At 38.9% G+C, this 24,962-nt stretch overlaps 2 protein-coding genes across 9 annotated transcripts in view; one reads left to right on the top strand and one right to left on the bottom strand.

The window, feature by feature from the left end:
- Window positions 1–8,663, bottom strand: part of KYAT3 (kynurenine aminotransferase 3) — a 29,967-nt gene extending 21,304 nt beyond the window's left edge. The window contains exons 1-2 of one of the 2 annotated variants that reach the window (XM_032218326.1): window positions 8,580–8,663; window positions 865–965 (exon numbers count right to left, since the gene is read on the bottom strand). In XM_032218326.1, coding sequence (XP_032074217.1) covers window positions 865–963 — 99 coding nt within the window. In that variant the 5' untranslated portion in view covers window positions 964–965; window positions 8,580–8,663. The remainder of the gene's footprint in view (window positions 1–864; window positions 966–8,579) is intronic. The other variant, XM_032218327.1, reaches the window with a different exon arrangement.
- Window positions 8,664–16,157: 7,494 nt separating this feature from the next.
- The window catches only part of LRRC8B (leucine rich repeat containing 8 VRAC subunit B), a 38,881-nt gene continuing 30,076 nt past the window's right edge, over window positions 16,158–24,962 (top strand). For 3 of the 7 annotated variants that reach the window (XM_032217536.1, XM_032217540.1, XM_032217537.1), the window contains exon 1: window positions 16,158–16,402. The gene's annotated coding sequence lies outside the window, so the exon portion shown is untranslated. Of the gene's footprint in view, window positions 16,403–16,474; window positions 16,531–22,865; window positions 22,938–24,962 lie in introns of all 7 variants that reach the window. The other 4 variants (XM_032217542.1, XM_032217543.1, XM_032217538.1 and 1 more) reach the window with 4 other exon arrangements.

Genomic DNA, 24,962 nt, shown 5'->3' with positions numbered 1-24,962 from the left:
GCAAAAGCATTAAAACTATTTATTATAATACCAGGATACTAATAATTATTCTAACAGTTCCTCCAAAAAAAATATTAAAACAAACTATGTAACCAGAATGCCAAATGTAGAGAATAATATCTTAAGAGAAGTACATGGAGGCTGCTTGACAGAACAGCACTAGAGTCTTTGATTCCAATATAAAAGTGACAATAAGACACATATACACACTGAGGCCAATTTGATTTGTTTTAAAGGTTTCAAAGTAATTGCATCAGAGATATCCGCAAGAACATCTATGCCAGCTGTACCTTCTTGAATTGCTCATGGAGTGGTTGAGAAGAGCCTTGTATGAATAGCCAGCAGTGTCAATCACTAGTCTAATAAATACTGTTTTGCATTTAAAGAGAGACCTGTGGGAACCTCAAGTGCACATCTAAATAGAGCCTCAGAAACATTAAAGAAAAATGCAGAAAAGGTTTCTTTGCTATGCTCAATCAAATGCTTTGTTACTCCCCTTCTTTTTTCTCTCTCTTTTTTCTTTTTTGGTTGTTGATTCTAACCATCTAAAAGAAGCTGCCTTCTGTTCCTGCTTAAAAGATCAGAAAGGCCAAATCTATTTTTCCATTTTTGTCCAGTTTTCCCATGGTTTTTACATATTACACTACAGCCTCCATCTCTTTGCACTTTCTACAAATGAGATGAGAAACTGAAGTTATTATGTTTCTGATATGGAAAATATTTGTAAGTAAGGAAAGGTTTTTTTGTTTTTTTTAAGAAATTCAAGTTACGCAGTGCAGGACAACTTCCATTAGTGATTCAATAGTAAATGTAACAAAAAAGGTTTGTGCAATTATGAAATCTATGAAGAGACTGAATACATACTGAGCAAGTTGAAAACCTGAAGCATCTCAAAGGGTAATTAATCTTCAGTAGAGATGTTCTAATGCCAAGACACTTGAAGTACTGATGAGCTAAGAACATTCCTGTGTAACAATAAGTTTTAAGAATGTAAAATAACACATTCACAGCCAAGTAAAAGGCAAACTTTGTATTACTATATTTTAAAATATTTTAAAATGAATATACAGATAAATTTATATAATGCATTTTGGTTATCAAGCAACAGATAATAAATGGGAAATAAGAAATCAAGAAACACGAGGAAATCAGGAGAAGTAAACCTATTTGCTGCACTTGTTGGATTAGAATGCAAGTGCAAGAAATAGTAAATATATTTGGAAAAAAGCAATAGAATCAGAATTAACTCTACTGGAAATTTTACCACAATTTATAGTCAGGCTCCATTCATTGATAGCAGTGGTGTGATTCACTTACTTTCCCTACCAGTTCGCAAATGTGAGCGCGCGCCATATCTGTGCATGCACACTGCCTTCTGCACATGTGCAGTGCTTGCGCATGGTTCCACCACAAAACCGCGGAGGACAAAATCACGCTCGACGAAAGAGCGCATTTGACGTCATCACAGCGCGACGAAAACATCGCGCTGTGATCGAAAAATGTAAAAATAAAGCGAAAACCTTACCCTAACCCCCCCAAACCTAACCCTAAACCTAACCCTAAACCTAACCCTTAACCTAACCCTAAATCTAACCCTAAACGTAACCCTTAACCTAACGCTAAACCTAACGCTAACCCTTAACCTAACGCTAAACGTAACCCTAACGCTCTAAACCTAACCCTAACCCTTAACCTAACCCTAACCCTAACCCTAAACCTAACCCTAACCCTTACCTTTATGTGAATCGGCTTGCTTTAATTTTAATTTTATTTCAATTTTTAATTTTTTTCGTCGCGCTGTGATGACGTCAAATGCGCGCTTTCGTCGAGCGCGATTTTGTCCTCCGCTGTTTTGACGGGTCACGCTTGCGCATTACATCGGGGCAGGAGAGTGGAGTCTCCCGCAGCTGTCGCTACCGGTTCGCCCAAACCAGAGAAAACCGGGTGAATACAACCTCTGATTGATAGTCATAATTTCTTGAAAGGGAATAGAGCAGATTGCATTACATATTCTGATCCGGGTATAAACTTGGTAAGATCTGAATTATTGAGTTCTGATAGTGGATCCAAATTCCCTTTTGCTCCCCCAAAGAGAGAGAAGAGAGTTGAAAAGAACAGTTAGAATAATCAAGGAGTTGAACATAGGCTCATGATAGGCAATTCTGCAGACGAAAACCTCTAGTCATTGGTCTTCATGGGTTGCTGCAGCAACCAAGGAGTTTTTTTTAAAAAGTCATCATGGCACCCACAATCATAGTGTCAAACCTGCCCCTTTGGATATGCATGTGACAACACAATACATAAACAAAAGGGGCATGACTTCAGTTGCTCAATTGGAGCTGCCTCCTGACTTTTTTGACACATAACCCAACATTTCTAATCAGTTCACGGGAGCTGATACCGAACATAACATACCTGGCACGAGTTGGGATTTCCGCCCCCCCCTATTTTGTTAATACAATAAACAAAATAGTTTTGTATTTTCTATTTGAGCAAGAGCTTTGTACAACCATATAAGCCTCAAATCTTCTATTGTCTCCCTTATTTGGATTTTATTCAATTCCCCGAAGGGACTCAGGGCGGCTGAACAAAGCCAAGGGAGGGGAAATTACAAAAAGTGAGACAAAGACAAACAAACAATACAAACAGTTTAAAAGCACAACAGACACAGCAAATTCGAGTAGGGGGGAGGGAACTCAACCCCAGGCTTGCTGGGACAGCCAGGTCTTCACGGCCGTCCGGAAGGCCTGAAGGGTGGAGAGGGTCCGAATCTCCACGGGGAGCTCATTCCAAAGGGCCGGGGCAGCCACAGAGAAGGCCCTCCTCCGAGTAGTCGCCGGCCGACATTGGCTGGCAGATGGAATACGGAGGAGGCCTAATCTGTGGGATCGAATGGGTCTGTGGGAGGTAATCGGCAGAAGGCGGTCTCTCAAGTACCCAGGTCCAATACCATGTAGGGCTTTATAAGTAATAATTAGCACCCTGAAGCGTATCCGGAGACCAATAGGTAGCCAGTGCAGCTCGCGGAGGATATATATAAATGCAGAGGAAAACACGTGAACAAATTATATTGACCAGCATTCTCTATCAGGGAAGCAATCACTTAAATCTCTGACTGGTACCCTGTTTTCCCAAAAATAAGACCTCCCCGGATAATGAAGCCCAATCAGGCTTTTGAATGCATGTGCTAAAATAAGCCCTCTCCCCAAAATAAGCCCACCCCGAAAATATTGCAGCACAGAAGCAACCTTGAGATGACCACACTCGACTATTGCACCTCAAAAATAATGAGACCTCCCCGAAAATAAGGCCAAGTGGTTATTTCAGGGAGGTCAAAAGCAAATAAGACCCTGTCTTATTTTCGGGGAAACACGGTAGATCTTGACCTCAGTGGAGACCCTCTGCATGGGTTGATTTGTTCCACCTTTGCTTCGGCACTTTTTTCCAAATTGTCCAGGCTTCACTTCAGGAAATTTCACATTCTCCTTGAACTAACTATCCAGAAGTGTTAACATTCCCATCCTATCTCAGAATCACCAGCTATCATTACATCAACCAGTGGGTGTGGGTGTGGGGGGGGGAATCCACATGCAGTACTGTCTACATCCTTTGTGAGACAGATGCTAAACCACCTCTTATCCCTTTCCCCAAAAATCTGTTCCGTTTCTAAAGACTCTAACTCTGCTAACTCAGCAACTGGATTTTGGATTTTACTTTATTTGTATGCTGCCCTTTTCCCTGAGGGGACTCAGGGCGGCTCACAATTCAGGGGGAGGGAAGGACAAAACAAGTTACATACATGAAGACAATACATTGTTAAAAAGTGCAACAGTCATACTATTCGGGTGGGGTTTAAGTCTTTAGCCCCAGGCCTGTCGGGACAGCCAGGTTTTAAGGGCTACGCGGAAGGTCTGGAGGGTGGTGAGGGTACGAATCTCCACGGGGAGTTCGTTCCAGAGGGTCGGAGCAGCCACCAAGAAGGCTCTCCTCCGGGTAGTTGCCAGTCGACATTGACCGGCTGATGGAATTCGGAGGAGGCCTAATCTATGGGATCTTATTGGCCTAGTGGAGGTAATTGGCAGTAGGCGGTCTCTCAAGTACCCAGATCCAATACCATGAAGGGCTTTGTAGGTGACAACTAGCACCTTGAAGCGCACCCGGAGATCAACAGGCAGCCAGTGCAGCTCGCGGAGGATAGGTGTTACGTGGGTGAAACGAGGTGCACCCACGATCGCTCGCGCGGCTGCATTCTGGACCAGCTGAAGTCGCCGAATACTCTTCAAGGGCAGCCCCATGTAGACCACATTGCAGCAACTAACCACTCCAATCTCTAAGGCAATTTTTTTCCCTATGGGTAAGCTCTCTCTTACTCTCAGCTAACCAGAATAGAGTGCCTCTTTGGATTTATGGGTGGCTATACAACAGAATGCTAAAAGAGTCATGGATGAGAGCAAAATATTGCTGTTTGTTTCAATAGATATATAGTTATACAAGAAATAGTAGAGAGATTGATTAAGTGATCACTTATTTTAAAAAAGTGGAAATCCGATATGGAATTAATTACAGAAAAAAATGTTTTCCAGGCAAAAGCAAGATGCATTCTCTTTGTATTGATTGCCCTTTCTCATTTTACATTTGGCCAAAAGCAAAAGAATGAAATAAAAAGTTATCCTTCTTACCATGTAAGGATTTCAGATTATTTTGGGTACAAATCAGGGAAGAACAAGGCATCATTTAAAGAAAAACAACGCATCACTATTTATTTAGAAATAATCATGTCACTTCCACCCAAACAAATTTCTGCAATTCAGGACTGAATTAAATTAGAAGCAGGGGGGGGGGCAGCAAATCAAGTTTGAAATAACCTAGCTTAATTTCCTCAGAAGATAGATTTGTAGAATTTTTTTTTAAAGAAAGTATTGGATTGTGTCTAAATATTGAGAATATGGGTTTTCATAAAAAACTAAAGTGAGTCCTGATATCTATCTTGTGATAATAGTATACTCATCGTGTTGTTCTCTTTCAAGCTAAGCAACTTTAGACAAGGTGAAAAAAGCAATAAATATTATGTCAAGCAAGCCATAATGTAAGAAAAGGAAACAATATATAAATTCAGTTTACACCAACTTCATTTATTTTATCTGTTTCAATTCTTCACAAACCATCTTTTTTTCGCAAATTCTTAAATTAACTCATGTAAAGCCTTTTGTTCTTTAAATGTCCCATCTCTCTCTTTTTCAGGATTTTTCAACTGTATCCTACTATGACTTTCTCAGTTTTCCACTTTCTCTCAACCAATGTATGTATTTCTTTTATTTACTGTTTTTTTTAATGTGGCCAAACATTAACACATTTCTTTAACATTGATTAACCCACTATTCAATCTACATTCATTCATCACTCATTCTTTTATCACCTTGTACTTTCTTGCGGTATCACACGTATTTCCTAAGTAACTCATTTTCACTGCATTCAATTTATTCTCCTGACTACATATCAGGGGTGGGTTTCAACCGGTTCGCGGCGGTCCCCGCTAACCGGTTGGTCGGCAAATCCAGAAGTAAGTAACTTCCGGGAACGGCGAAGGGCCCACCCGCCCGCCCGCGCTCCTTACCCAGTTTTGACGAGTTCTGCGCTTCCACGCATGCGCAGGATGCATACAGCGCCTGCACGATCCTCCAGGAGCAGCTGGAGCATCGAACAGACGCTAGTACGCATGCGTGCGCTGCACATGTGCACGAGGACGCCACCAGCCCCATTCCAACCAAACCGGTTGGAACGGGGCGAGAAACCCACCCCTGCTACATATCCAGCCTTAATCCCACCCCTTCCAAATACAGCGTGCCCTGTTCACAGTACAGACAGTTTTAGTAGTTTTGGCATATTTACAAGCAGCTTCTTGCAGTTATTTTTATTCTAAATATAGAAGACAGCCTGCTTCCTTTCAAAGGCCAGGAACTCTGCTGACCCGTATATCCCGTAATGCTTATTTTTTGTTGCAAGTCTAATTTGGCAGGAATTGTTTAAGAATAAACCTGGAGAAAAAATGTTTTGAAATTGTGACAAGACATATAACTATGCTGAGCTCAGTAGCTACATTTACAACAAAAAGGAAATGAAATATAAATAAAGTCTCTGTGATGATTGGATGCTAGAACTGAGACTCAAAGCATAATGCAAGATATGTGCTTCCAGTTATTATTTTGCAAGGGGGGATCAGGAGTGAGAATTTGGAGAAGGTGGGTAGATCTCAGAAAACTCACAGCCCTACATATAAGGAAATAGTTATGTCAGAATGACAGGTTTATGAATATATATTAATCAGTGGTGGGATTCAGCCAGTTCGCACCTATTCGGGAGAACCGGTTGGTAACTTTCTAAGCAGTTTGGAGAACCGGTTGTTGGAAGAAATCTTTTGTTTTTTTCCACTTTACAGGGCTAATCCTGTAAAGGAAGGCAGGAAGGAAACATTCTGGGGTTGTTTCTAGCCTAATCTTTATTGCCCTGCTTACAGAAACTGCCTCTCCGGTTAACCCTTATTACCATTGTAACAACTAAGGCGAAGTGCCCATCGACCTGAGTGACGTTGACTTGGCCACGCCCACATGATCACATGACCACTGAGCCCCGCCTACCCAGCTGGTCATTAGGGCAGAGAACTGGTTGGTAAATTATTTGAATCCCACCACTGATATTAATGCTAGGGAACCCAAGGTATGGAACCCCACAATACATTGTGAAATATACGTTACATGTCATATTTTATTCATTTGTTGTTTATCACATTTCCACACCATCTATCTTACCTAAGTGATTCTTGCAGTGTAAAGGTAACCTGAAATGTAATCTTAAACAGCCTGTTTACAACCTATTATAAAATTATGCAACGCCATTTATTTCACGTCTTGTTTATTCCAAAAGTGAACCGTGCTGCTCCATATCTTTCTCACTTTCCACCAATTCTTGTTATTCAAGAAACAGAACAGAACAGAACAGAGAGGGAGAAGGACAGAATATCCAGATCAGGAAAGTGTTTGGTGCTAAGGGCAAAATCAATAGATCCCTTAAATAGAGGGATATCCTGATTAATTCAGGAATAGTTCAGTTAGGCCTTGATTTTGAAGAACAAAAGAAAAAAAAAAGATCTGTTATAGTGCAGGCTCAAGGCTGACTCAGCCTTTCATCCTTCCCAGATGGGTAAAATGAGGACCCAGATTGTTGGGAGCAAAATGCTGACTCTGTAAACCGCTTAAAGAGGACTGTAAAGCACTGTGAAGCGGTATATAAATTTAAGTGCTATTGCTATTATCCCAATGTAGTAGATATTCAACACTGAGCTTAGGCACTACCGAACACATTGCAATTTCAAGGTCATGACTTCAGAATATCTCTTTGCATTTATGTCAGGGGTGGGTTCCTGCCAGTTCTAACCTCTTCTATAGAAGAGGTTCCACAAATCTACAGTGCCATTTAGAACCGGTTCCAGCTCCCTCCCCCCGCCCGTCCGCACATCATCAAGATGAAGAGCGAGAGGAGGAATTCTGGGAGTTGAAGTCCACAAGTCTTAAAGCTGTCAAGTTTGAACACCCCTGGTTTTTTTTTCTAAAGGGTTAGGGGTGCAAGTGTCTTGTAACTTGACAGTTTTAAGACTTGCACACTTCAATGCCAGAGTTCCTGAGCCAACATGACTGGAGGAGGAATTCTGGGAGTTGAAGTCCAAAGTCTTAAAGCTGTCAAGTTTGAACACCCCTGGGGGGCGTTTCTAAAGGGTTAAGGATGCAAGGGTCTTGTAACTTGACAGCTTTAAGACTTGCATGCTTCAAATGCCGGAGTTTCTGAGCCAACATTTTGGTTGCTAAGCAAGAGCATTGTTAAGTGAGTTTCACCACATTTTACAAGTTGGCCACTCCCACCCAGTCACATGGCTGACAAGCCACTCCCACCCGGTCACATGGCCAGCAAGCCGCTCCCACAAAGCAGGCCACACCTACAGAAGAGGTTCTAAAAAAATTTGAAACCCACCACTGATTTATGCCCATTTATATCATTGGTTTTAGTGCCAAGGCTAGACACGTACCTCAGTTTCTTTTGCTCGTTCGTCTCTTTAAAAGACTTAATATTTTCACTACTCCCCAAACTCTTCTGTGATTTAAAAAAAAAATCTGATCTGTAAGGGAACTCATGCAGAAAGGAGTAAAATTCACTCCATGCTTCAGTCTCAAAAGATTTATTATACAAGGCGGAGGAGTGAAAGCCAAGCAAATCTTACAAGAATCAAACCTATACTGTCTTCTACCAAAGGGTATCTATCTTTCTACCTATCTCTTGCTATTTTTGCAAATCCTTTCCCACTTTCTTCTTTCTCCCGTCCTCCTACAGATATATTTTTTTTAAATCCACTTCCCAAGGAGGCCATTTTCTTGCTTCTTCGCTTGGCAAAGGACGATTTTATAACCACGGAAAGTAAGAAACAAAAGCCCCCCCGCGACCTGCTTCAACGTCCCTTCGACGTTGAAGAAACGATCTCTCTCAAAGTTTTGGCACTTTCTGCGTCCAAATCAACCACGCTGCGTCCTTACCTCACGCTTGTTTTCCCCGGATATGGCGTGTCCTTCCCGAAGAGGCAGGGCAAACAAATTGGAGAAGGGCTAATCGCCGGGGAGGATGGGCTCGGCTTGCTTTGAGTCCTTTTAGCACCGTGCCTGAAGAGAGGCGAGAGTGGCCGGGATCAAAGACCCGATCGCAGCCCATCGTTCTGGATCTATTTTCAGAGACCATACCGTTTCAAAAAACAGGCTTTTTCCCCTGCCTTTTTTGCAAATAGCAAATTTGCATGCTTGTCGGGCACGCCAAAAGCTAGCGTGAGAGACTCCGGCTGGCTTTTGCTTTTACAAAGTATTTTTTTTTCCATGTATAACGAACGTTGCCGTTGAGGGGGAGTGGGGGAAATCAGACATGTAATATCGCACCGGTAAGCATAAGTGGCACAATCCAGCAAAACTATCAATATGCAGCGTAGACTGAGAAGCGAATCTGTTGCAATTTTCTTCATATAATAATACCTAATCTTAGCAAAGGAGAACTAAGCTTGTAAATCTTTTGACTAAAGCTACAATCTCTCTCTCTCTCTCTCTTTCTCTCTCTCTCTCTCTCTCTCTCACACACACACACACACACACACACAGACAGACAGACAGACAGACAGAGAGTCTTTTTCAAATGTATAGATTGTCCTGGAAAATTAAATCTGTGTTGGACCAGATACAAATTATTTCAGAATATCCTTCGGTAAACAGTCTGCAAGAGGATGACATCATTGCTATTTGTAAAAGATGCTCAGTATGGACACACCCACCCAGCCATCCCCACCAAACATTAGCTTCCCTGCAAGTATATGGACGTACATCCCCATCCATTCCATACCCTGGGTCAAGCCTGTAGCTAAGGCAGCTGAATGGCAAATTTAGAAGCTAATGGAGGAGAATATTTGTACCTCAGGATTGAATGAGAGTTTTTTCATGATCTCTGAGCTTGGTTGTTTTCTTGCAAACATCTCATTACCAAACTAGGTAACCTCATCAAGTTTAGAAGCTTTGCTCCTCTGCTAGAATTTTCACTTCTACTGTATAGCACGGTGTTTCTCAACCTTGGCAACTTGAAGATGTCCGGACTTCAACTCCCAGAATTCCCCAGCCAGCGAATGCTGGCTGGGGAATTCTGGGAGTTGAAGTCCGGACATCTTCAAGTTGTCAAGGTTGAGAAACACTGGTATAGCATCTTCTGCTGAAGCAAGTTGTGGTTTACTTATAAACTAATAAAGGTGAAATTTTTAAAAGCGCTAATAAAAAGTAAGATCATGCAGTTGGACCAGTTGCTGGCTATAAGGCAACAGTTAGTAATGTATGTATATGCTGTAATTTCTGTGAGATGGAAATAAAATTATTTTAGATTAAAATGAACAAGCGTTGTTTTAGTTTCAATTGTGAAAATTGCTTCGTTCAAAATGCAAGGTAATATGGAAGAGCAATCTGCACAATAATGTCTAAAATGATAATATAGAAAAAACATTTTACATTCGTGGCATCTCTAAATAGCAGTAGACTTATATACCGCTTCATAGGCCTTTCAGGCCTCTCTAAGCGGTTTACAGAGAGTCAGCATATTGCCCCCAACAATCTGGGTCCTCATTTTACCCACCTCGGAAGGATGGAAGGCTGAGTCAACCCTGAGCCGGTGAGATTTGAACCGCTGACCTGCTGATCTAGCAGTAGCCTGCAGTGCTGCATTTAACCACTGCGCCACCTTGGCTCTTGATTCTTTATCTCTAAAGAATTTTGGATAAAGGAGCAGAAAACATTTCTATCAGAAAATCTGGGGAGGAAGTATTTTCAATAATATTGATTATTACATAAATGTTTTACTGATCTCCTTCAGAATAAGTATTGTGTATTTCAATTTTCAAATTGGTCAATAGAGGGCAATATTCCATTAACTATGGTACCTATCTTTAACGCTTGAAACTTTAGAGGAAAAAACAAATTTAACAACAGCCTTATTTACGGTGTATATTCATGATACTAAAACTTTGTGGTGGTGTTTTGGGTGAAAATATTTCTTCTGCAATTTTTCGCCACCCAGACAATACCATACCGTGATGGCTTGTAAACAAACACACTCTATTTTGTAAGTAAGAAAGAATATGTGATATATTAATATACTTTTTAAAACATCAACTATCAATGAGTTTAGTAATCAATATTTTCTACATTGATGGACTTTTATTAATATGAATGTTATTTTTGAAAATAATTTTCTTTTTATTCTAGCACGACTCTTAAGCGAGACTGCTGATGCAACAAGGAAAGAAAAACTTCAGTTTTAAAGCTAGTGACAGATACATTTTTTGTGCCCTGATCGTACATCTGTTTATTTGGTTAATTTAACTTACACCTAATGTGACTTATTCACTAAAGACTTAGTGTTTACTGTATTTGTCAAAATAAAGAACAGTCATTACTCCTTTGCCCAGAAATGTTTACTATGATATTTTCCCATCAAACAACATTTGTAGACCAAACTTTGTTTATATTTGTTCAGATGCAAGTGTTACAATTAAGCTTATATTTTTATATAAGAATACTTAAAACATTAGCCTAAGGCCATGCAACGTTTTCTTAACAATGTTTACTAAGATAATCAGAAGCCAAGATATGCAAATGTTTGAAGTCCGTATCTGCACTTTTAGTATAAATAATTAGAAATGCCATTTTCTGAAAACAAATGAATCAAGTCAACATGAACTACATCAGAATTGCTAACTCTTGATTTTACACTAACTGTTGAAGCCCCAATGAAAGCTCAACAACATAGGAATCTAGAAATTATAAATTCATGGTAGCCTGGTCTCTTTTTAATTTATTATGTGCCATGAATTTCCCGTTGATTCTTTCTGTTGTCCTGCTGCGTTTTGGTTTCTTAGGCTATGAGTCTCCAAACTTGGCAACTTTAAGACTTCTGGACTTCAATCCCAGAATTCCTCAGAATGTCCTAGACTATATATTTCAAGTACATATTCCAGATTATTTAGATTCTGCAGCGTTCCAGGTTCCAGTCATAAACAGCACGTGTTGTTTGCATGTTCAATTTCAAATTGAATTTGTTATCAAAGTCACCAACCCTATCTTAGTCTGCATCAGTGGTTGCAGCATAAACTTGGATAATTGTTATATTAAAGAGTTGCCCATAAAGTCCAATTTATATTATTATATTGCAGCCAAGTGTGCACAGTAGCAAACAGTATGATAACCTGACTGAATTCCAGTCCACCTGAATTCGCTGATAACTAATATATCAATGTGTAGTTGTTATATTGCATATTTTACTGTGTTGACTGTTCTCTTTATTTTATGCTTAATAAAAATTGTTCCATGCCACACTCCAATCCTGGGAATCCTTTAGTAACCTGAAACTAAAATTGTTAATATTAAAAAAAATCATACATTTATAATAATTAAAAACTTTATTTTGATCTTTATATGATTATCAGCCTGCCTTTCACATGTGAAAAGCCTCCCTTCCTTGATGCAAACTCAGAAAATTGGATTTAATTATTAATTTAACATGAATTGTGCAAACACTATCAGAATGTATGGAATATTGACGTATCTCCTGTATTTCCTGTTGATATATGATTTGTATTGTATCGCTAGCTTGTTCCATTCTATAGAGGCCAGATTCCATCTGGGCAGGTGGGCGGAGCCTCCCGCCGCTGCTAACCGTTCTCCCAATCCGGGCCAATCCGGGAGCAACCCATCTCTGCATCACAAGTTGTATGTATATGTAAGGTTACTTTAGGTTGTATTATATATGCACCAAATAGATGCATATCATTGAAGGGTTCTTTTAGAGAGGCACCAGATTGTTTTATTTTAGATAGATAAGTAGAAGCAACAAAGAATTTTGCAATACCTTGATGATGATAATATTATCCGGTTGGTCGAGTCTGACTCTTAGCAATGTTATTGTGGAGATTTCCCAGAACACAATTCAGTGCAACTAATTATTTCATTGTGTTTGCACGATATATTGAAACCAGCCAAACACATTTGAATCTAGTATTTGAGAAAAGCAGACTATGTGGGTATTGTTTATGTTCAGCATTTTATGTAAGCCCAGAAAGTAGGGTCAATTGAGTAAACAACCGTGAAGTTAACCATAACTAATTGCATAGTACAAAGAGAGCTTTTAATTGATTTTGTTACATCATCTTGTCAGTTTCATTTTTTTTAAAGGAGGCAATGTAAGTTAAGAAACTTCTTTATAAATTAGTAAGACTTTAGGAGAAAGAAAGAAAACTATTTTTAAATTGCAAACTTGCACACTAAAGCCGATTAGCCCATTCATCTGTAATTAGTAGACAAGAGTAAATTAAATATACCTGCTTCTTTCACAGCACAGAGTCTGGGAAATTATCCTATTAAGGTACAGAGAGCTCATCCTAGAGAAAGTATAATTTGTTAAGTTGAATGTCAGCCTTTGGAATGCCTGAAAAAGTAATAGCAGTGGCCCCCTCACCACCTGTTTTCTTTTGTGATGGGAGGAACAGTAACAGGAAGGAAAAGATGGCACCCTGCTAGGTTACCAATAGGATAGCAGTTCAGCCCCCACCACCACCCTCATTTGTTGCACTGCTTTGAAGAAAAGGCAGTGTTAAAATGCTTTTTATTTTACAAGCTGAACTTGTGCATATTTATTCAAAAGTAAATTCTATAGAGTTGGATAACTTTATCCAATTTTAGGACACAGCCAAAAGCCTAAATTCTGCTAGATTGATGGCAGAAGCCACCTCCCCCCACCCTTGCTCTCTGCTCCCCACCCACTCATCTTTTTTATCATCATATTTATTTGCATTGTGTTCCTTTGTCATTGTTTATGTTACTGTTCTATTATTTTACTTTTGTTCTGATTACACACCTTTTCATTTTTCTTCTTTTTTATTATTGTAAGCTGCCTAGAATAGCTCCATGGCAAGATAGACAGCAAGTACATTTAATAAATAAATAAATTCCACTTTTGAGATATTCATTTACTAATTAAATTTATTACATATATCCCACCTCCAAAGGCTGTTAACACAACTAAGATTAAAAACACGTATCACATAAATTAGTAATAGTACTTAGACTTATATACCACTTCACACTGCTTCTACAGCCCTCTCTAAGCAGTTTTCAGAGTCAGCATATTGCCCCCAACAATCTGGATCCTCATTTTACTGACCTTGGAAGGATGAGTTAACCTTGAGCTGGTCATGCAATATAACAATACAAATTACAACCAAGTCACCATCAAAATCTTAAGATAAAAATGGTCTTGAATTGTATAAAATGGAAGTAGGGTATACTTCTAATAAATAAAATAAACAAGCCATATTCACTGCTCTGTAGAAAGCCAGTACAGAGGAAACCTTGAGGGCAAGGTATGGAGGCCATCATAGAAAAAAAAATGCCTTTGATCCCCTAATTTCTGTTAGGGGTGGGATCCCTGTGCATCTCAGTATGCATCTCAGGGCAGATTCCATATGGTGGAGAATCTGTAAGGGTTAGGGTTGTATCTTGGTCTTGGAAACTTATTTGTAATTTAATGCGGGGACTGGAGGATCATTAATAAATAGGTAGTCCTCATCCAGTGACAACTGAGACCAGCACTTTCGTCATTAAGCAAAGCAATCACTAAATGAAATCATAACTGCGCTTAAGGTCTTACTTCAGCTTTCCATTAACAATCTATGAACGTTGTAAATATGATTGGTTGCAGTTACTACTGTTGTTCCCAATTTGGATCTGAGCTTGGTGCCGAAGCCAATGAAAGACACCAGACACGAAGTGCATACTTTCGTTTTCTTTTATTTATAACGCTTCAGCAAAAGGGGTCCTAGCCAGCAAAACGCCACGGACCCAGAACAAAGGATTAGGAAAGCTTTATACAATTTCACCAAAGCGGAAGGCGGGAATAAGGCGGGCTATATAAAGCAAATAATCGAATAAACATTTTAGTAATGATTTAACAATTTTCCTAATTGGCCTCTAGTGTTCCTATTCCTAAGCCTTGGCTAATGAATGCTCCAGGAGTTATCTAATACACATTCTATTTGCTTGGGGGGGGGGCACACACACATCCCTATTTCTTACTTCTAGCTGAGATATGCAGAAAGTCTAACTCTTTGATACTGTTATCAGTTCTCTAACCACCTAGAATGGATACATATTCTCTGTGAAGAATAGAATGGAATGGAATGGGGATAGGGATGATAGGGATGGGGATAAGGATAAGGATAAGGATAGGATAGGATAGGATAGGACAGAATAGAATAGAAATATTTTTTATTGGACAAGTGCGATTAGAAACACAACGAATTTGTCTCCAGTGCATGAGCTCTGTGTACATACAACAATAGTGGTAGAATATTATCATAATAATTGTAAAAATACATTTAAAATAAAACATCGGATACAACACTCAGTGACAGTCATGGATACTAAATAAGCAACCAACATAAATCATACTAGGATACTAAGTAAACAATATAAATAGTAAGATACACGCAACCAAGTTATAGTCATAAGAACATAAGGAGATGATAGGTAATAGAGAAGATGAGAATAATAATGATAACACTGCCTTTCTGGATAGTTTGACAGTGTTGTGGAAATTAGTTGTTTAGCAAAGTGATGGCATTGGGGGGAAAACTGTTCTTGTGTCTAGTTGTTATTCTAAACACTCTTTGTTCTTGCCAGACTCCACAAATAGAGGCTTCTCCATTTTCTTTCAAGTGTCTGCCATAGCCTTTTAGCAGACAGCCCCACCACTACAGTCCAAGGCAGTGGCTGAATGAGGACTACTTGTATTACCAAGCTATCTCCTGTATCTTAAGCATCATTATTTTATTAACAGCTCCTTTATTCATAAAGACCCATCAGCTCTGAATAATAATAAGCAGTAACAAAAGCCCTCCCCATCCCACTGAAGAAGCTTAATTATGCTTCTGAAAGTCACATTGTAGATACTTTGGAGTAGGCCTCTTGCAAGTATTCAAGAGGGGAACAAGGGGAACGCGCCATCTAATGCTTTTATTTAAGACGACTTAAAATTTAGGGGAGTGACATCAAAGGAAGGCCAGGTACCTAAATACAGGACGCGCCTGCTTTGGGAGAAAAAGCCCCCAGTGTGCTCAATGAAGCTTATTGCATCTTTCTAAAGCAACCACCACAACAAAAAGAACTGATAAGGTCACGTCAGGACATTTCAAGCGCGTTCGAGCTCCGCCCGCTTTTGCGAAGGCGAAACGGGGCCGGCATCCGCAGCCGCCTCACTTCTGAGGCGAAGATAAAAGGCCAACACTCCCTTTTGTTTTCTCCCTTCGGTCCCGCCCCTTTTATTATTCGCTCCCCTTTCCCTCCTCCCCCCCTCCCTCCCTCCCCCGCCTCCGCGGGTTCTGCCTCGCGCTTCCCTTTGCGCCCAGTCAGCGGTTCCCCCAGCGAGAATCCCATTGGCGGACGGCGGACGGTGACGTGACAAAGGAATAGGGCGGAGTCTGAGCCGCCGAGCCTCTGGCCGAAGCCGGCTCTTAAGCCCCGCCTGCTTTTAATTTATCCCCCCACCCCCTCCCCAACCTCCTCTCTTCGGCGGCTCGCTTTCCTTTCGCCCTTCGGCGGCCGTGGGAGAGCGTCGTGGAGGAGCCGGGCGGCCCAAGCGTGCGTGCGCGCCCGGTGGCAGGCTTGTCCGGGTGTCGCAAGGCGGCGGTTAGAATCGACGGTAAGCGAGAGTGGAAGTCGGGGCAGTTGGAAGAGAAGGCGCCGGACCTGAGGAGGCTCACTTGACGTTTGCGGCGTGACGCTTAAAGGTTGAGTTTCCGCCCTTTCTCTCTTAGGTGGGGGAGCTTAGTGCAAGTTCCTGACATTTGTTCTTTCTGCAGGCATCTCCCACCCTTGTGGGAGGAGGTGGTGGAGAAATGGACTACCTCTCCTCCTTGTAAGTCTTTCTCAATCCCCAATGAGTGGGTTTTTTTCCCCCCTGCTGCTGCTTCTTCCCCGCGCTTTATTAAGCTGTCAAACCGGCTCCTTCCTGGCGTCTAAAACTTAGGAATCTGGGCATGAGTTAAGTGCCTTTCCCTTCCCAGCGAATCCCAAAGGTGCTTTTTTTTAAAGAGGTAACTGGACTTCCTTTTTCTGGAGAAAAACTGGACTTGTTTTTCTTTGGCTTCTTCAAAGCTTCGTGGATGAGAAGAGAAAGGTCTTCAAAGAAAATCCAGAAAGCCCAGTTGCCTCTTGGAAAAACACCTTTGGAACAACCATGACCTGGGTGACTGAGAATCTCCATAGACTTTCCAGCGAATGGAGATGGTTTTACTTTTTGATGGCTTGCCTGTCGCAACTTCTGGTGAATTGTTAAAGACCAGTTAAAGACCATCCTCCAGACCTTCCACACAGCCCTTAAAATCTGGCTATCCCGTCAGGCCTGGGGTTAAAGACCGTAACCCACCCGAATTGTATGAATGTTGTGCTTTTAATGATGTACTGTCTTATGTGTTAATTTGTTTGTTTTCCCCTCCTTTCGAATTGTAAGCCGCCCTGAGTCCCCCCAGGGAAAAGGGCGGCATATAAATAAACTACTCATACTCATACTCATAGTTTAGTATGATCTAGTGCAGTGTTTCCCAACCTTGGCCACTTGAAGATGTCCGGACTTCAACTCCCAGAATTCCCCAGCCAGCGAATGCTGGCTGGGGAATTCTGGGAGTTGAAGTCCGGATATCTTCAAGTGGCCAAGGTTGGGAAACACTGATCTAGTGGTTAAAGCACCAGGATTAGAAAAACGGGAGCCTGTGTGTTCAAGTCCCCCTTTTAGGCATAATGAAAGCCAGATGGGTGACTTTGAGACTCTCAGCCCAACTCCTCTCCCAGGGTGGTTGTGGGGAAAACTAGGAGGAGGAAGGAATAATTAGCTATAGTCACTGTCTTGGATTATTTTAAAAATAATAAAGGGTGGGATACAAATACAGCATTAAGACACCTGGCATAGATTGCTTCAGCTCTGATAAGTGTGGACTGTAGGTTGAAAAAGGGGTGGGTTTTTTTTAAAAGGGAGGAATTAGCTTTCATGAAAAAACTTTCTCCTTTGCTGCTACAAAAAAAAAAAACTTCTGCTTTTCTGGTTCTGAAGTGGCTGAGACCAGTTACTAACAGAGATCACAGGGAAGCGCTTATCAGAGTTATTTGTTACCAACAGAAGCGTGAGGCCCATGCTGTGAAGACAGCCATTTCTTACAATAGCAGAAGCAACTTTCATGGCCTGAGAATGTTTGTTTTTAAAACATACCAAATATATATATAAACATGCTTCCGTCACAATTTGGAGTGTTTTTTGTATTTTAGACAAAGTCCTTACTGATCACAGGCACTGGGGAAGAGCCCTGTTTATAGCAACTCAAAATCAAGTGGGGCCCCGCTAGCACCTTTTCCGACTAAAATATATATTCACCAAAAAGGCGCAAGCTTTTGTGAACTGTTCAAACTTGTCAGTTGGAAAAGGTGCCCGTAGACTCCTGATTGTTGAAAGAAGGCAAGATAAAACTTATTTTTTTACTGACTGGATTAATTTATTTTGAATGGGACATTCCCTGCTAATATACTATGATCAAAATTTATGTAATATCTAATACTTTGAGCTGGGCATGTTGTCTTAACTGGGTTCACACAATAGTTTGTCTCCGGTTATTATAGCTGATGTAGTTATTACGATTTTCTGAGTCATAATTGATTTAAAACTGTAAACTGTAAAATATTTATTAAAAGTATATGGCTGCCTGACACAGTGACTGGGAGGCATACAGTAATAAAGATTTTGTATGAAAATAACAGCAATATTTGATTGCTAGATTTTAATATAATTAATATATGTATGTATGTATGTATGTATGTATGTATGTATGTATATGTGTGTGTGTGTGTGTGTGTGTGTGTGTGTTTTATTTTTTATTTGTGCTGATAAATAAATAAAGGGAGACTAGTATAGATCTATTTCAAGCTATTTAGCTCTCATCAGCTAGCCATACCCTTACTGGGATTTGAACCTGGGCTATATATATATTATATCAATATAATTTATTAGATTTATATCCTATTATTCATAAGCTCGAGGTGGCATACATAGGATTCCCTTCTTTCTCCCAACAACCCTGTGAAGGGGTTGGCCAGAGAGAGATTGTCCAAAAGCCACATAGTTAACTGTGTAATTAAGATTTTTGATAACACATTTTTGATTACCTCTTTTCTATATTTTTAAGAAATAAGCTATCAGGAGTCCTTTACAGCAGGAATCCTATTATAAAAATTATCTCTTTTCTGGGTCCAAGGATCAAAGCTACTTATGTTAATATTTATCTATTGAAGGAATAATAATAAATATCAATACTTTAAATTAGAAGCTTTGTTCATTTTTTATTTCTCTAGTAAATCCAAGATATGGCTAAATAAATTGCTAGATTAAAAATCCTTCAAATAAGATTAAAAATCCTAGTCCAAGTCTTAATTAGGTGAATTTGATGTTCAAATGCATTGACATTCTATCTGATTTTTAAATGCTGCTTGGTAATTAGAGAACTGATACAAAGTGAACAATTTAGACTTCATTGCAGTAAAGATTATTCCACCTAAAATCTATTGCTGGCAATTTATGACTGATAAATATCTAACGCCAATCAATTCTTTCAGTATAAAACAGCCAATAGTTTTATCAAAATTCTCAAAAATGCTTTGAAAATTATTTTACTCTCTGGAGAATTAAGCAGCATCCCAAAGCATTTTTGATTCACAGTCCATTAGAATCAAAGACTGCTCCATCCTAAAGTGTATGTAATTAAAGGAAATTTAAAAAAATGTGCCTATTCCATTTTTCTGTAATTGCTATTCTGCATGAGATCAGGAATTAATTCTCCAGTAATGTTTTCCTCCTCTATCACCTTCTTTAAATTCCTACATCCATGTATTTTTATCTTAATAGGCGCTAGAATAAAAGAAACATTATTTATGCCTTTTATTTTCAACCCTATTTGATTTTATGCACTTGTGTTTATCATGGTCGCGAGGCCCAAAAGAGCAGTATGGCTGCATCTGGTCATTGTCACCCATTTAGCACTGCCCAGGGAGTACGTGTAGATAGAGGAATACTACGGATACGGGTGACTGTTGCCCCCTTATTAAACTTATTGTGCAAGATTGCCCACAACGTGCGTTCTCTTGATTTTCTAGAAGATATTCATGAAACAACACCAGAAGTGATGGTATTGGTAGCTGAACTGGACATCTAGTTATGAGACCACTACCATACCCCAATAGAAGTTTTACTTATAATTATGTGATCTCTGTTCATATTTGTTTCTCTTCTGTCATGTTCTCATCAAAGGCTAAATAATAATAAATAATAATTGTCGTCCCTGATGCTTTGAATACTCAATTCCAAAATAAACACTTTTACATATATTTTTTTTATCATTTGTGTATATAGTGGTTCAGAACCTGTAAATCAGGCATATTTGATATGAAAAATTCACAAGTCAGCTGCTGGGTCAGAAAGAACATTGCTAAGAAAAAGGGTAGCCTGTTAGCTTGGCATAATGTGGCATTTACTGCTTATTTGGAAAGAAATGTTCCCAGAAGAAAGCTAACTGGTGATTAGAATTTATAGACACTAAAAGCCATAGTGCCATCTGAGTAAAATGTCTTTCCTAGGTGACAATTGCAAATACATCTATCTTCCACCCATGCCAAGCATTTTATTATTCTTGACATGCTTTCTCATTTAGTTGAATTCCAATAATATCTAACCATATTTTCTGAAGTGCCTTTCAGATCTATCTGAAGAAGATAATAAAAGGGAATAAAACTGGCCTGATAATTTTGTATTTAAGTAAAAGGACTAGGACATGATTACAAGCATCTTCGGGTTACAACTATAATTGAGCTCAAAATTTCTGTTCCTGAGACATTTATTAAGTGATTTTTGCCCCATTTTACAATCTTTCTTGTCACATTTGTTAAGTGGATCACTGCTAAGTTGTTAAGTTAGTAGTAACTGGTTCCTAAGTGAATCTGGCTTCCCCATTGACTTTCCTTGTCAGAAGGTTGCAAAAGGTGAATAAGTGATCCGGGTCACTATAACCATCATAAATATGAGTCAGTTGCCAAGCATCTGAATTTTAATCATGTAATCATGGGGATGCTGCAACGTTCATAAGTGTAAAAAACAACTATAAGTAGCTTTTTTTCAATGCCGTTGTAACTTCAGTCACTAAATGAGCTATTGTAAGTTGAGGACTATCTATTATGATCATAACTTCCAGTTGGCTAATTGTTGAGTGTAGGAGCATCTTCTTTGAACCTGATGGATCCTTGTTTTGTTTTTGCTGACATCAAAATTATTGTGTCATTTATTTATCAAATAAATAAATATATGCATATATACTTGCATATGATTCTACTCAAGACACCAAGAATTATTTGCAATATAACTATGATTACATAAAACTATCAGAAAACAATTCTAAAAAAAATCTGGGCTAAAAAACTTTAAAGACAAAGCTGAATGTTGCTGCATATTAAAAATTATAGATGTAACATTGAGATAACATTTCAATATTTTGCTATGACAATAGAATAGGTCCTGCTTCTTGTGCTTAATGGAATTATATGATATGCCAGCAAAGACTTTGAAGTTGGTTTTTATTTAACTGCTGCCTTTTGCTGTTGATAATGGAAAAGTACGTTTGAACCTATTTTGATGATCATTCTTAGGGTAAGAAATAGGCAGATGGACTCTATTTGAGTTCTTCCTATTTTATTATTTGTAGTAATGCAAGTGTTGTAGATGTCAATGGCCTTTCTTCTGCCAGATCAATACTGTTTCTCTGTTCATAAAATATGCTTCTGTGACATATCAGTCCAATTTTTGTTGCATGTAATTCTAAGCACTAATATTATTACCATGTAGATAGATTATAAAGTGAACATGTTGTTTTTTATACACGAAAAAAGTAATTTGTAATACACAGTCAAGCTGAAAATGACCAAGAAAGCTGAATAAAATCTAAATTAAATGAACAGATTTGGGAACCTTTTAACTAGTGACTGGACTGATAGAATGACAATGAACCAAGTAGAAAAAAGAATTATATTTTTGATTGAACATACGGGATTTCCTGCTTTTTTCATAAGCATTCAGAAAGGTTAGGAATATGCTTGAAAATGCTTTCATCCTGAAATTCTTAAACCTAAGGTAATGTTAAAAAGTGAAAAATTCTCTGAAATAAATCTTAGTATAAAACTTGTCATATTCTTAACCTTTCTGAATAATACCTCTGTAGAAAAGCAGAATTAACATTATAGAGTTGCTACATATGGCTTTGTGCCTCTTTTTATCATGAGCAACAACTTCCCTTAATCATGGTCAGTCTTTTAGCTAAGCTTTTCTGTAAGTTGTTTTATGAAATATTTAGTGAAGTGCTCCCTAATATTCAACTTTTAACCAAAGGGATTCTTTAAAAAATGTCTGTTAGAATTGAGTTAGTATAACAGTGGCAGTTTATAAGATTAGCAAATAAATCCCTAACATGCATAATCAGTGGTGAAGTGTAAATTTTTTTGCCACCGGTTTTGTGGGCGTGGCTTGGGTGTCATGTGACTTGGTGGGTGTGACCAACTTTTTAAAAAATTTAAAGCATTTTTTTACTGCCTATTCGCCCAAACCAATAGTAAAAAATGGTTTAAGAAGTGAAAAAAAAAAGTTTCAGCTGTGCCGTGCAATCATGGGAACCATTTCCCCCCACTTTTTAAAGGATTTTTTTACTACCAGTTTGCAGAACCAATGACAATGTCCCTATCGGTTCACATGAACTGGTGCAAACCGGTAGCATTTCATCCCTGTGCATAATATTCTGAAATATATGGCTATACATAGGCAGAGAGTAGGAACTGAAAATGACTCTTTGTAGTTTAGTAGTGATATTAATATATAATAACTGTAGAAGAGTCAAAGAAAAATCTGTATATTACTAAAACTCTTGCTCCTACAACCTTTAACTGGATGAAATAGTGAATCTTAGGACAATAATTTTTGAGCCACAGTATTTTACATAGGATAACTTTCAGAACGTGTCCAAAATCTGGAACCCATGACTCCTGTGGAATTGAAATTCAGTAAATTTTATAAAAGATTTTATGACATAAAATTATCTTAAAATAGTTTATGACATAATACAAAATATCATAAAACATTTTCCTGAGCTGCTGATTGTGTGGATTGCTTTCCAGGCAGATACATCTCTGAATACATCCCAACTGTTCTAGTGAAGAAGTACATTAGACGTTTTGTAATTATTGAAGGTAAGGAAATATATCTACAGGCATGACCCAACAGGTTAAAGATTGTCTAGTAACACAATAAAAGTTGCTAGATTTAGTTAAGAGCCAAACCTTTTTTTTTTTACAATCTCCAGTTGTCAGGACAGAGAAGATCAACAATTCCATACATAGCACTAAGCACAATTTTACCCAAAGCATTAAAGTTCTAACCAAAATACGCCAGCAAACCTGGAGAATGACACAGTGGCCATTCTGTGATGCAATACCAATAGCAAGGAAACTTGCTAGAGTGTGCTGACTATCTTATAACACTCTTAATTTCACATATTAACAAAATAATGTTTAGGGTCATCAAAAAGAGATGCCTGACCTTCACACTGGCTTTAGAAAAGACCCACAAACAGTAATCAATAGATTCCTGATACATGCTGGATAATTGAGAAATGCAAAGGAACCAAATCCAAATTAGTATGTGCTTCATTGATTATTAAAAGGCTTTCAATTGTGTTGTTCACCTCAAGCTTTTAGAATGTGCTTGGAAAAATGGGAAATCCTAGAACATCTCATTGTCCTTATACAAAGCTATATACTGATCAGGAAGCCACAGTACAACACAGTGAAACCGATAGGCAGAGTAATGGAACAAGGCTGTCTACTCTTATTTATTCAACCCATATGCAGAATATAAATTAGGCTGAACTAGATTGAAAGAACTTGAGTGTAGTTTTGAAATGGTAGATAGTTTATTGATACATCAAACCCTCAACAATAATGAAACAAGCAGTTAAGAAACATGCCATAAAATGAGCACTTGTTTTTGTAATCATGAAGGCCTTGGCAAGGATATTTGTATGCCTTGGTGTAATCTATCCGTACATGTATCAGAATAGCGTAGGGAATGATATTCCATGTGATACTTTATGGAAATGAAATTAGAAGGTTGAAGAAGCCAGATAAGAGTGTTGCCACTGTTGAGTTTGAGTGTTGGAAAAGACTCAAGAATCCATGGAGAGCCAAGAAAACCAACAAGTAATTATACAACTCAAGCCAGAGTTCTCATTAAGGCACAAATGATCAGACTCAAATGATTATACTTCAGGCGCATTATGCAGTGACCTAGCTCTCTGCAGAAGGCTCTGATGCTGGGAATGGTGGAAGGAAAGAGAAAAGGAAGACCAGCTAGCAGAGGTGGATGGACTCAGTTACTGTGGTGATGGGTACACCACTGGAAAACCTGAATGTTAGGGATAGGTCATTGTTCTGACCCCCCTTCCTCGCTCGATCACAGACGACAGTCAGACAAACTTAAAAGGAAATAACTTTATCAATCCTGGCTCACGCTAGCTACGAGCCCAAAAATAAACATAAATAAAATATCTGGCAAAAAAGATTACGCAGCAGAATGCAAAAACAAAGAGCTAATTACAGCAACACCAGGTTTACAGAAAGAAAGCAAATCACTTATCCAAGTGTCTCTTCGAATCAGGGTTACAGAAAGCAAATCACTTATCCAAGTGCCTCTCACAAACAAACCACAACCGACGAACCACGAACGAATGAATGAACATTGACTTCTGCAACCAGGGCGTGGCACCATCAGTCCTTTTATCTCCAGAAGACGACACTAACGAGCCCAGCTGCATTGTTATTCCTGCATCCTGACTCAACTCACAGCAAACTTCTGCTGAGTCACAACAGTCATCATGGGAAAATAGCTATGGTCGCTAAGAGTTGACACTAACTTGATGGCACATATTAACATAATCAAGAACCTATTATTCAACTGAATAGGAAGTGGAGGAAATATAAATATGGAAGAATCCTATGGCCAGCATAACATTTCCCCATGCTAATTAAGGTATAACAATACATTTCATGCTCATCAAACATTCCTTTCTTAGCAAATGTTATTTTGTTTAACGGTCTGTCAGCAAAACTAAGCATGGCAAAGAAAGAGGGATCATGCAACTATTAGCCTAATATGTTTGAAAAATATGAAATATTGAACTGAAACAAATATGTGCTGTTGTCTTTTTATAAGATAAA

Source organism: Thamnophis elegans, chromosome 5 (assembly GCF_009769535.1).
Source record: "Thamnophis elegans isolate rThaEle1 chromosome 5, rThaEle1.pri, whole genome shotgun sequence".
NCBI classification, from domain to species: Eukaryota; Metazoa; Chordata; class Lepidosauria; order Squamata; family Colubridae; genus Thamnophis; species Thamnophis elegans.
Note: the sequence above shows the minus strand (reverse complement) of the source record. Positions and strands in the feature narration are given on the sequence as shown.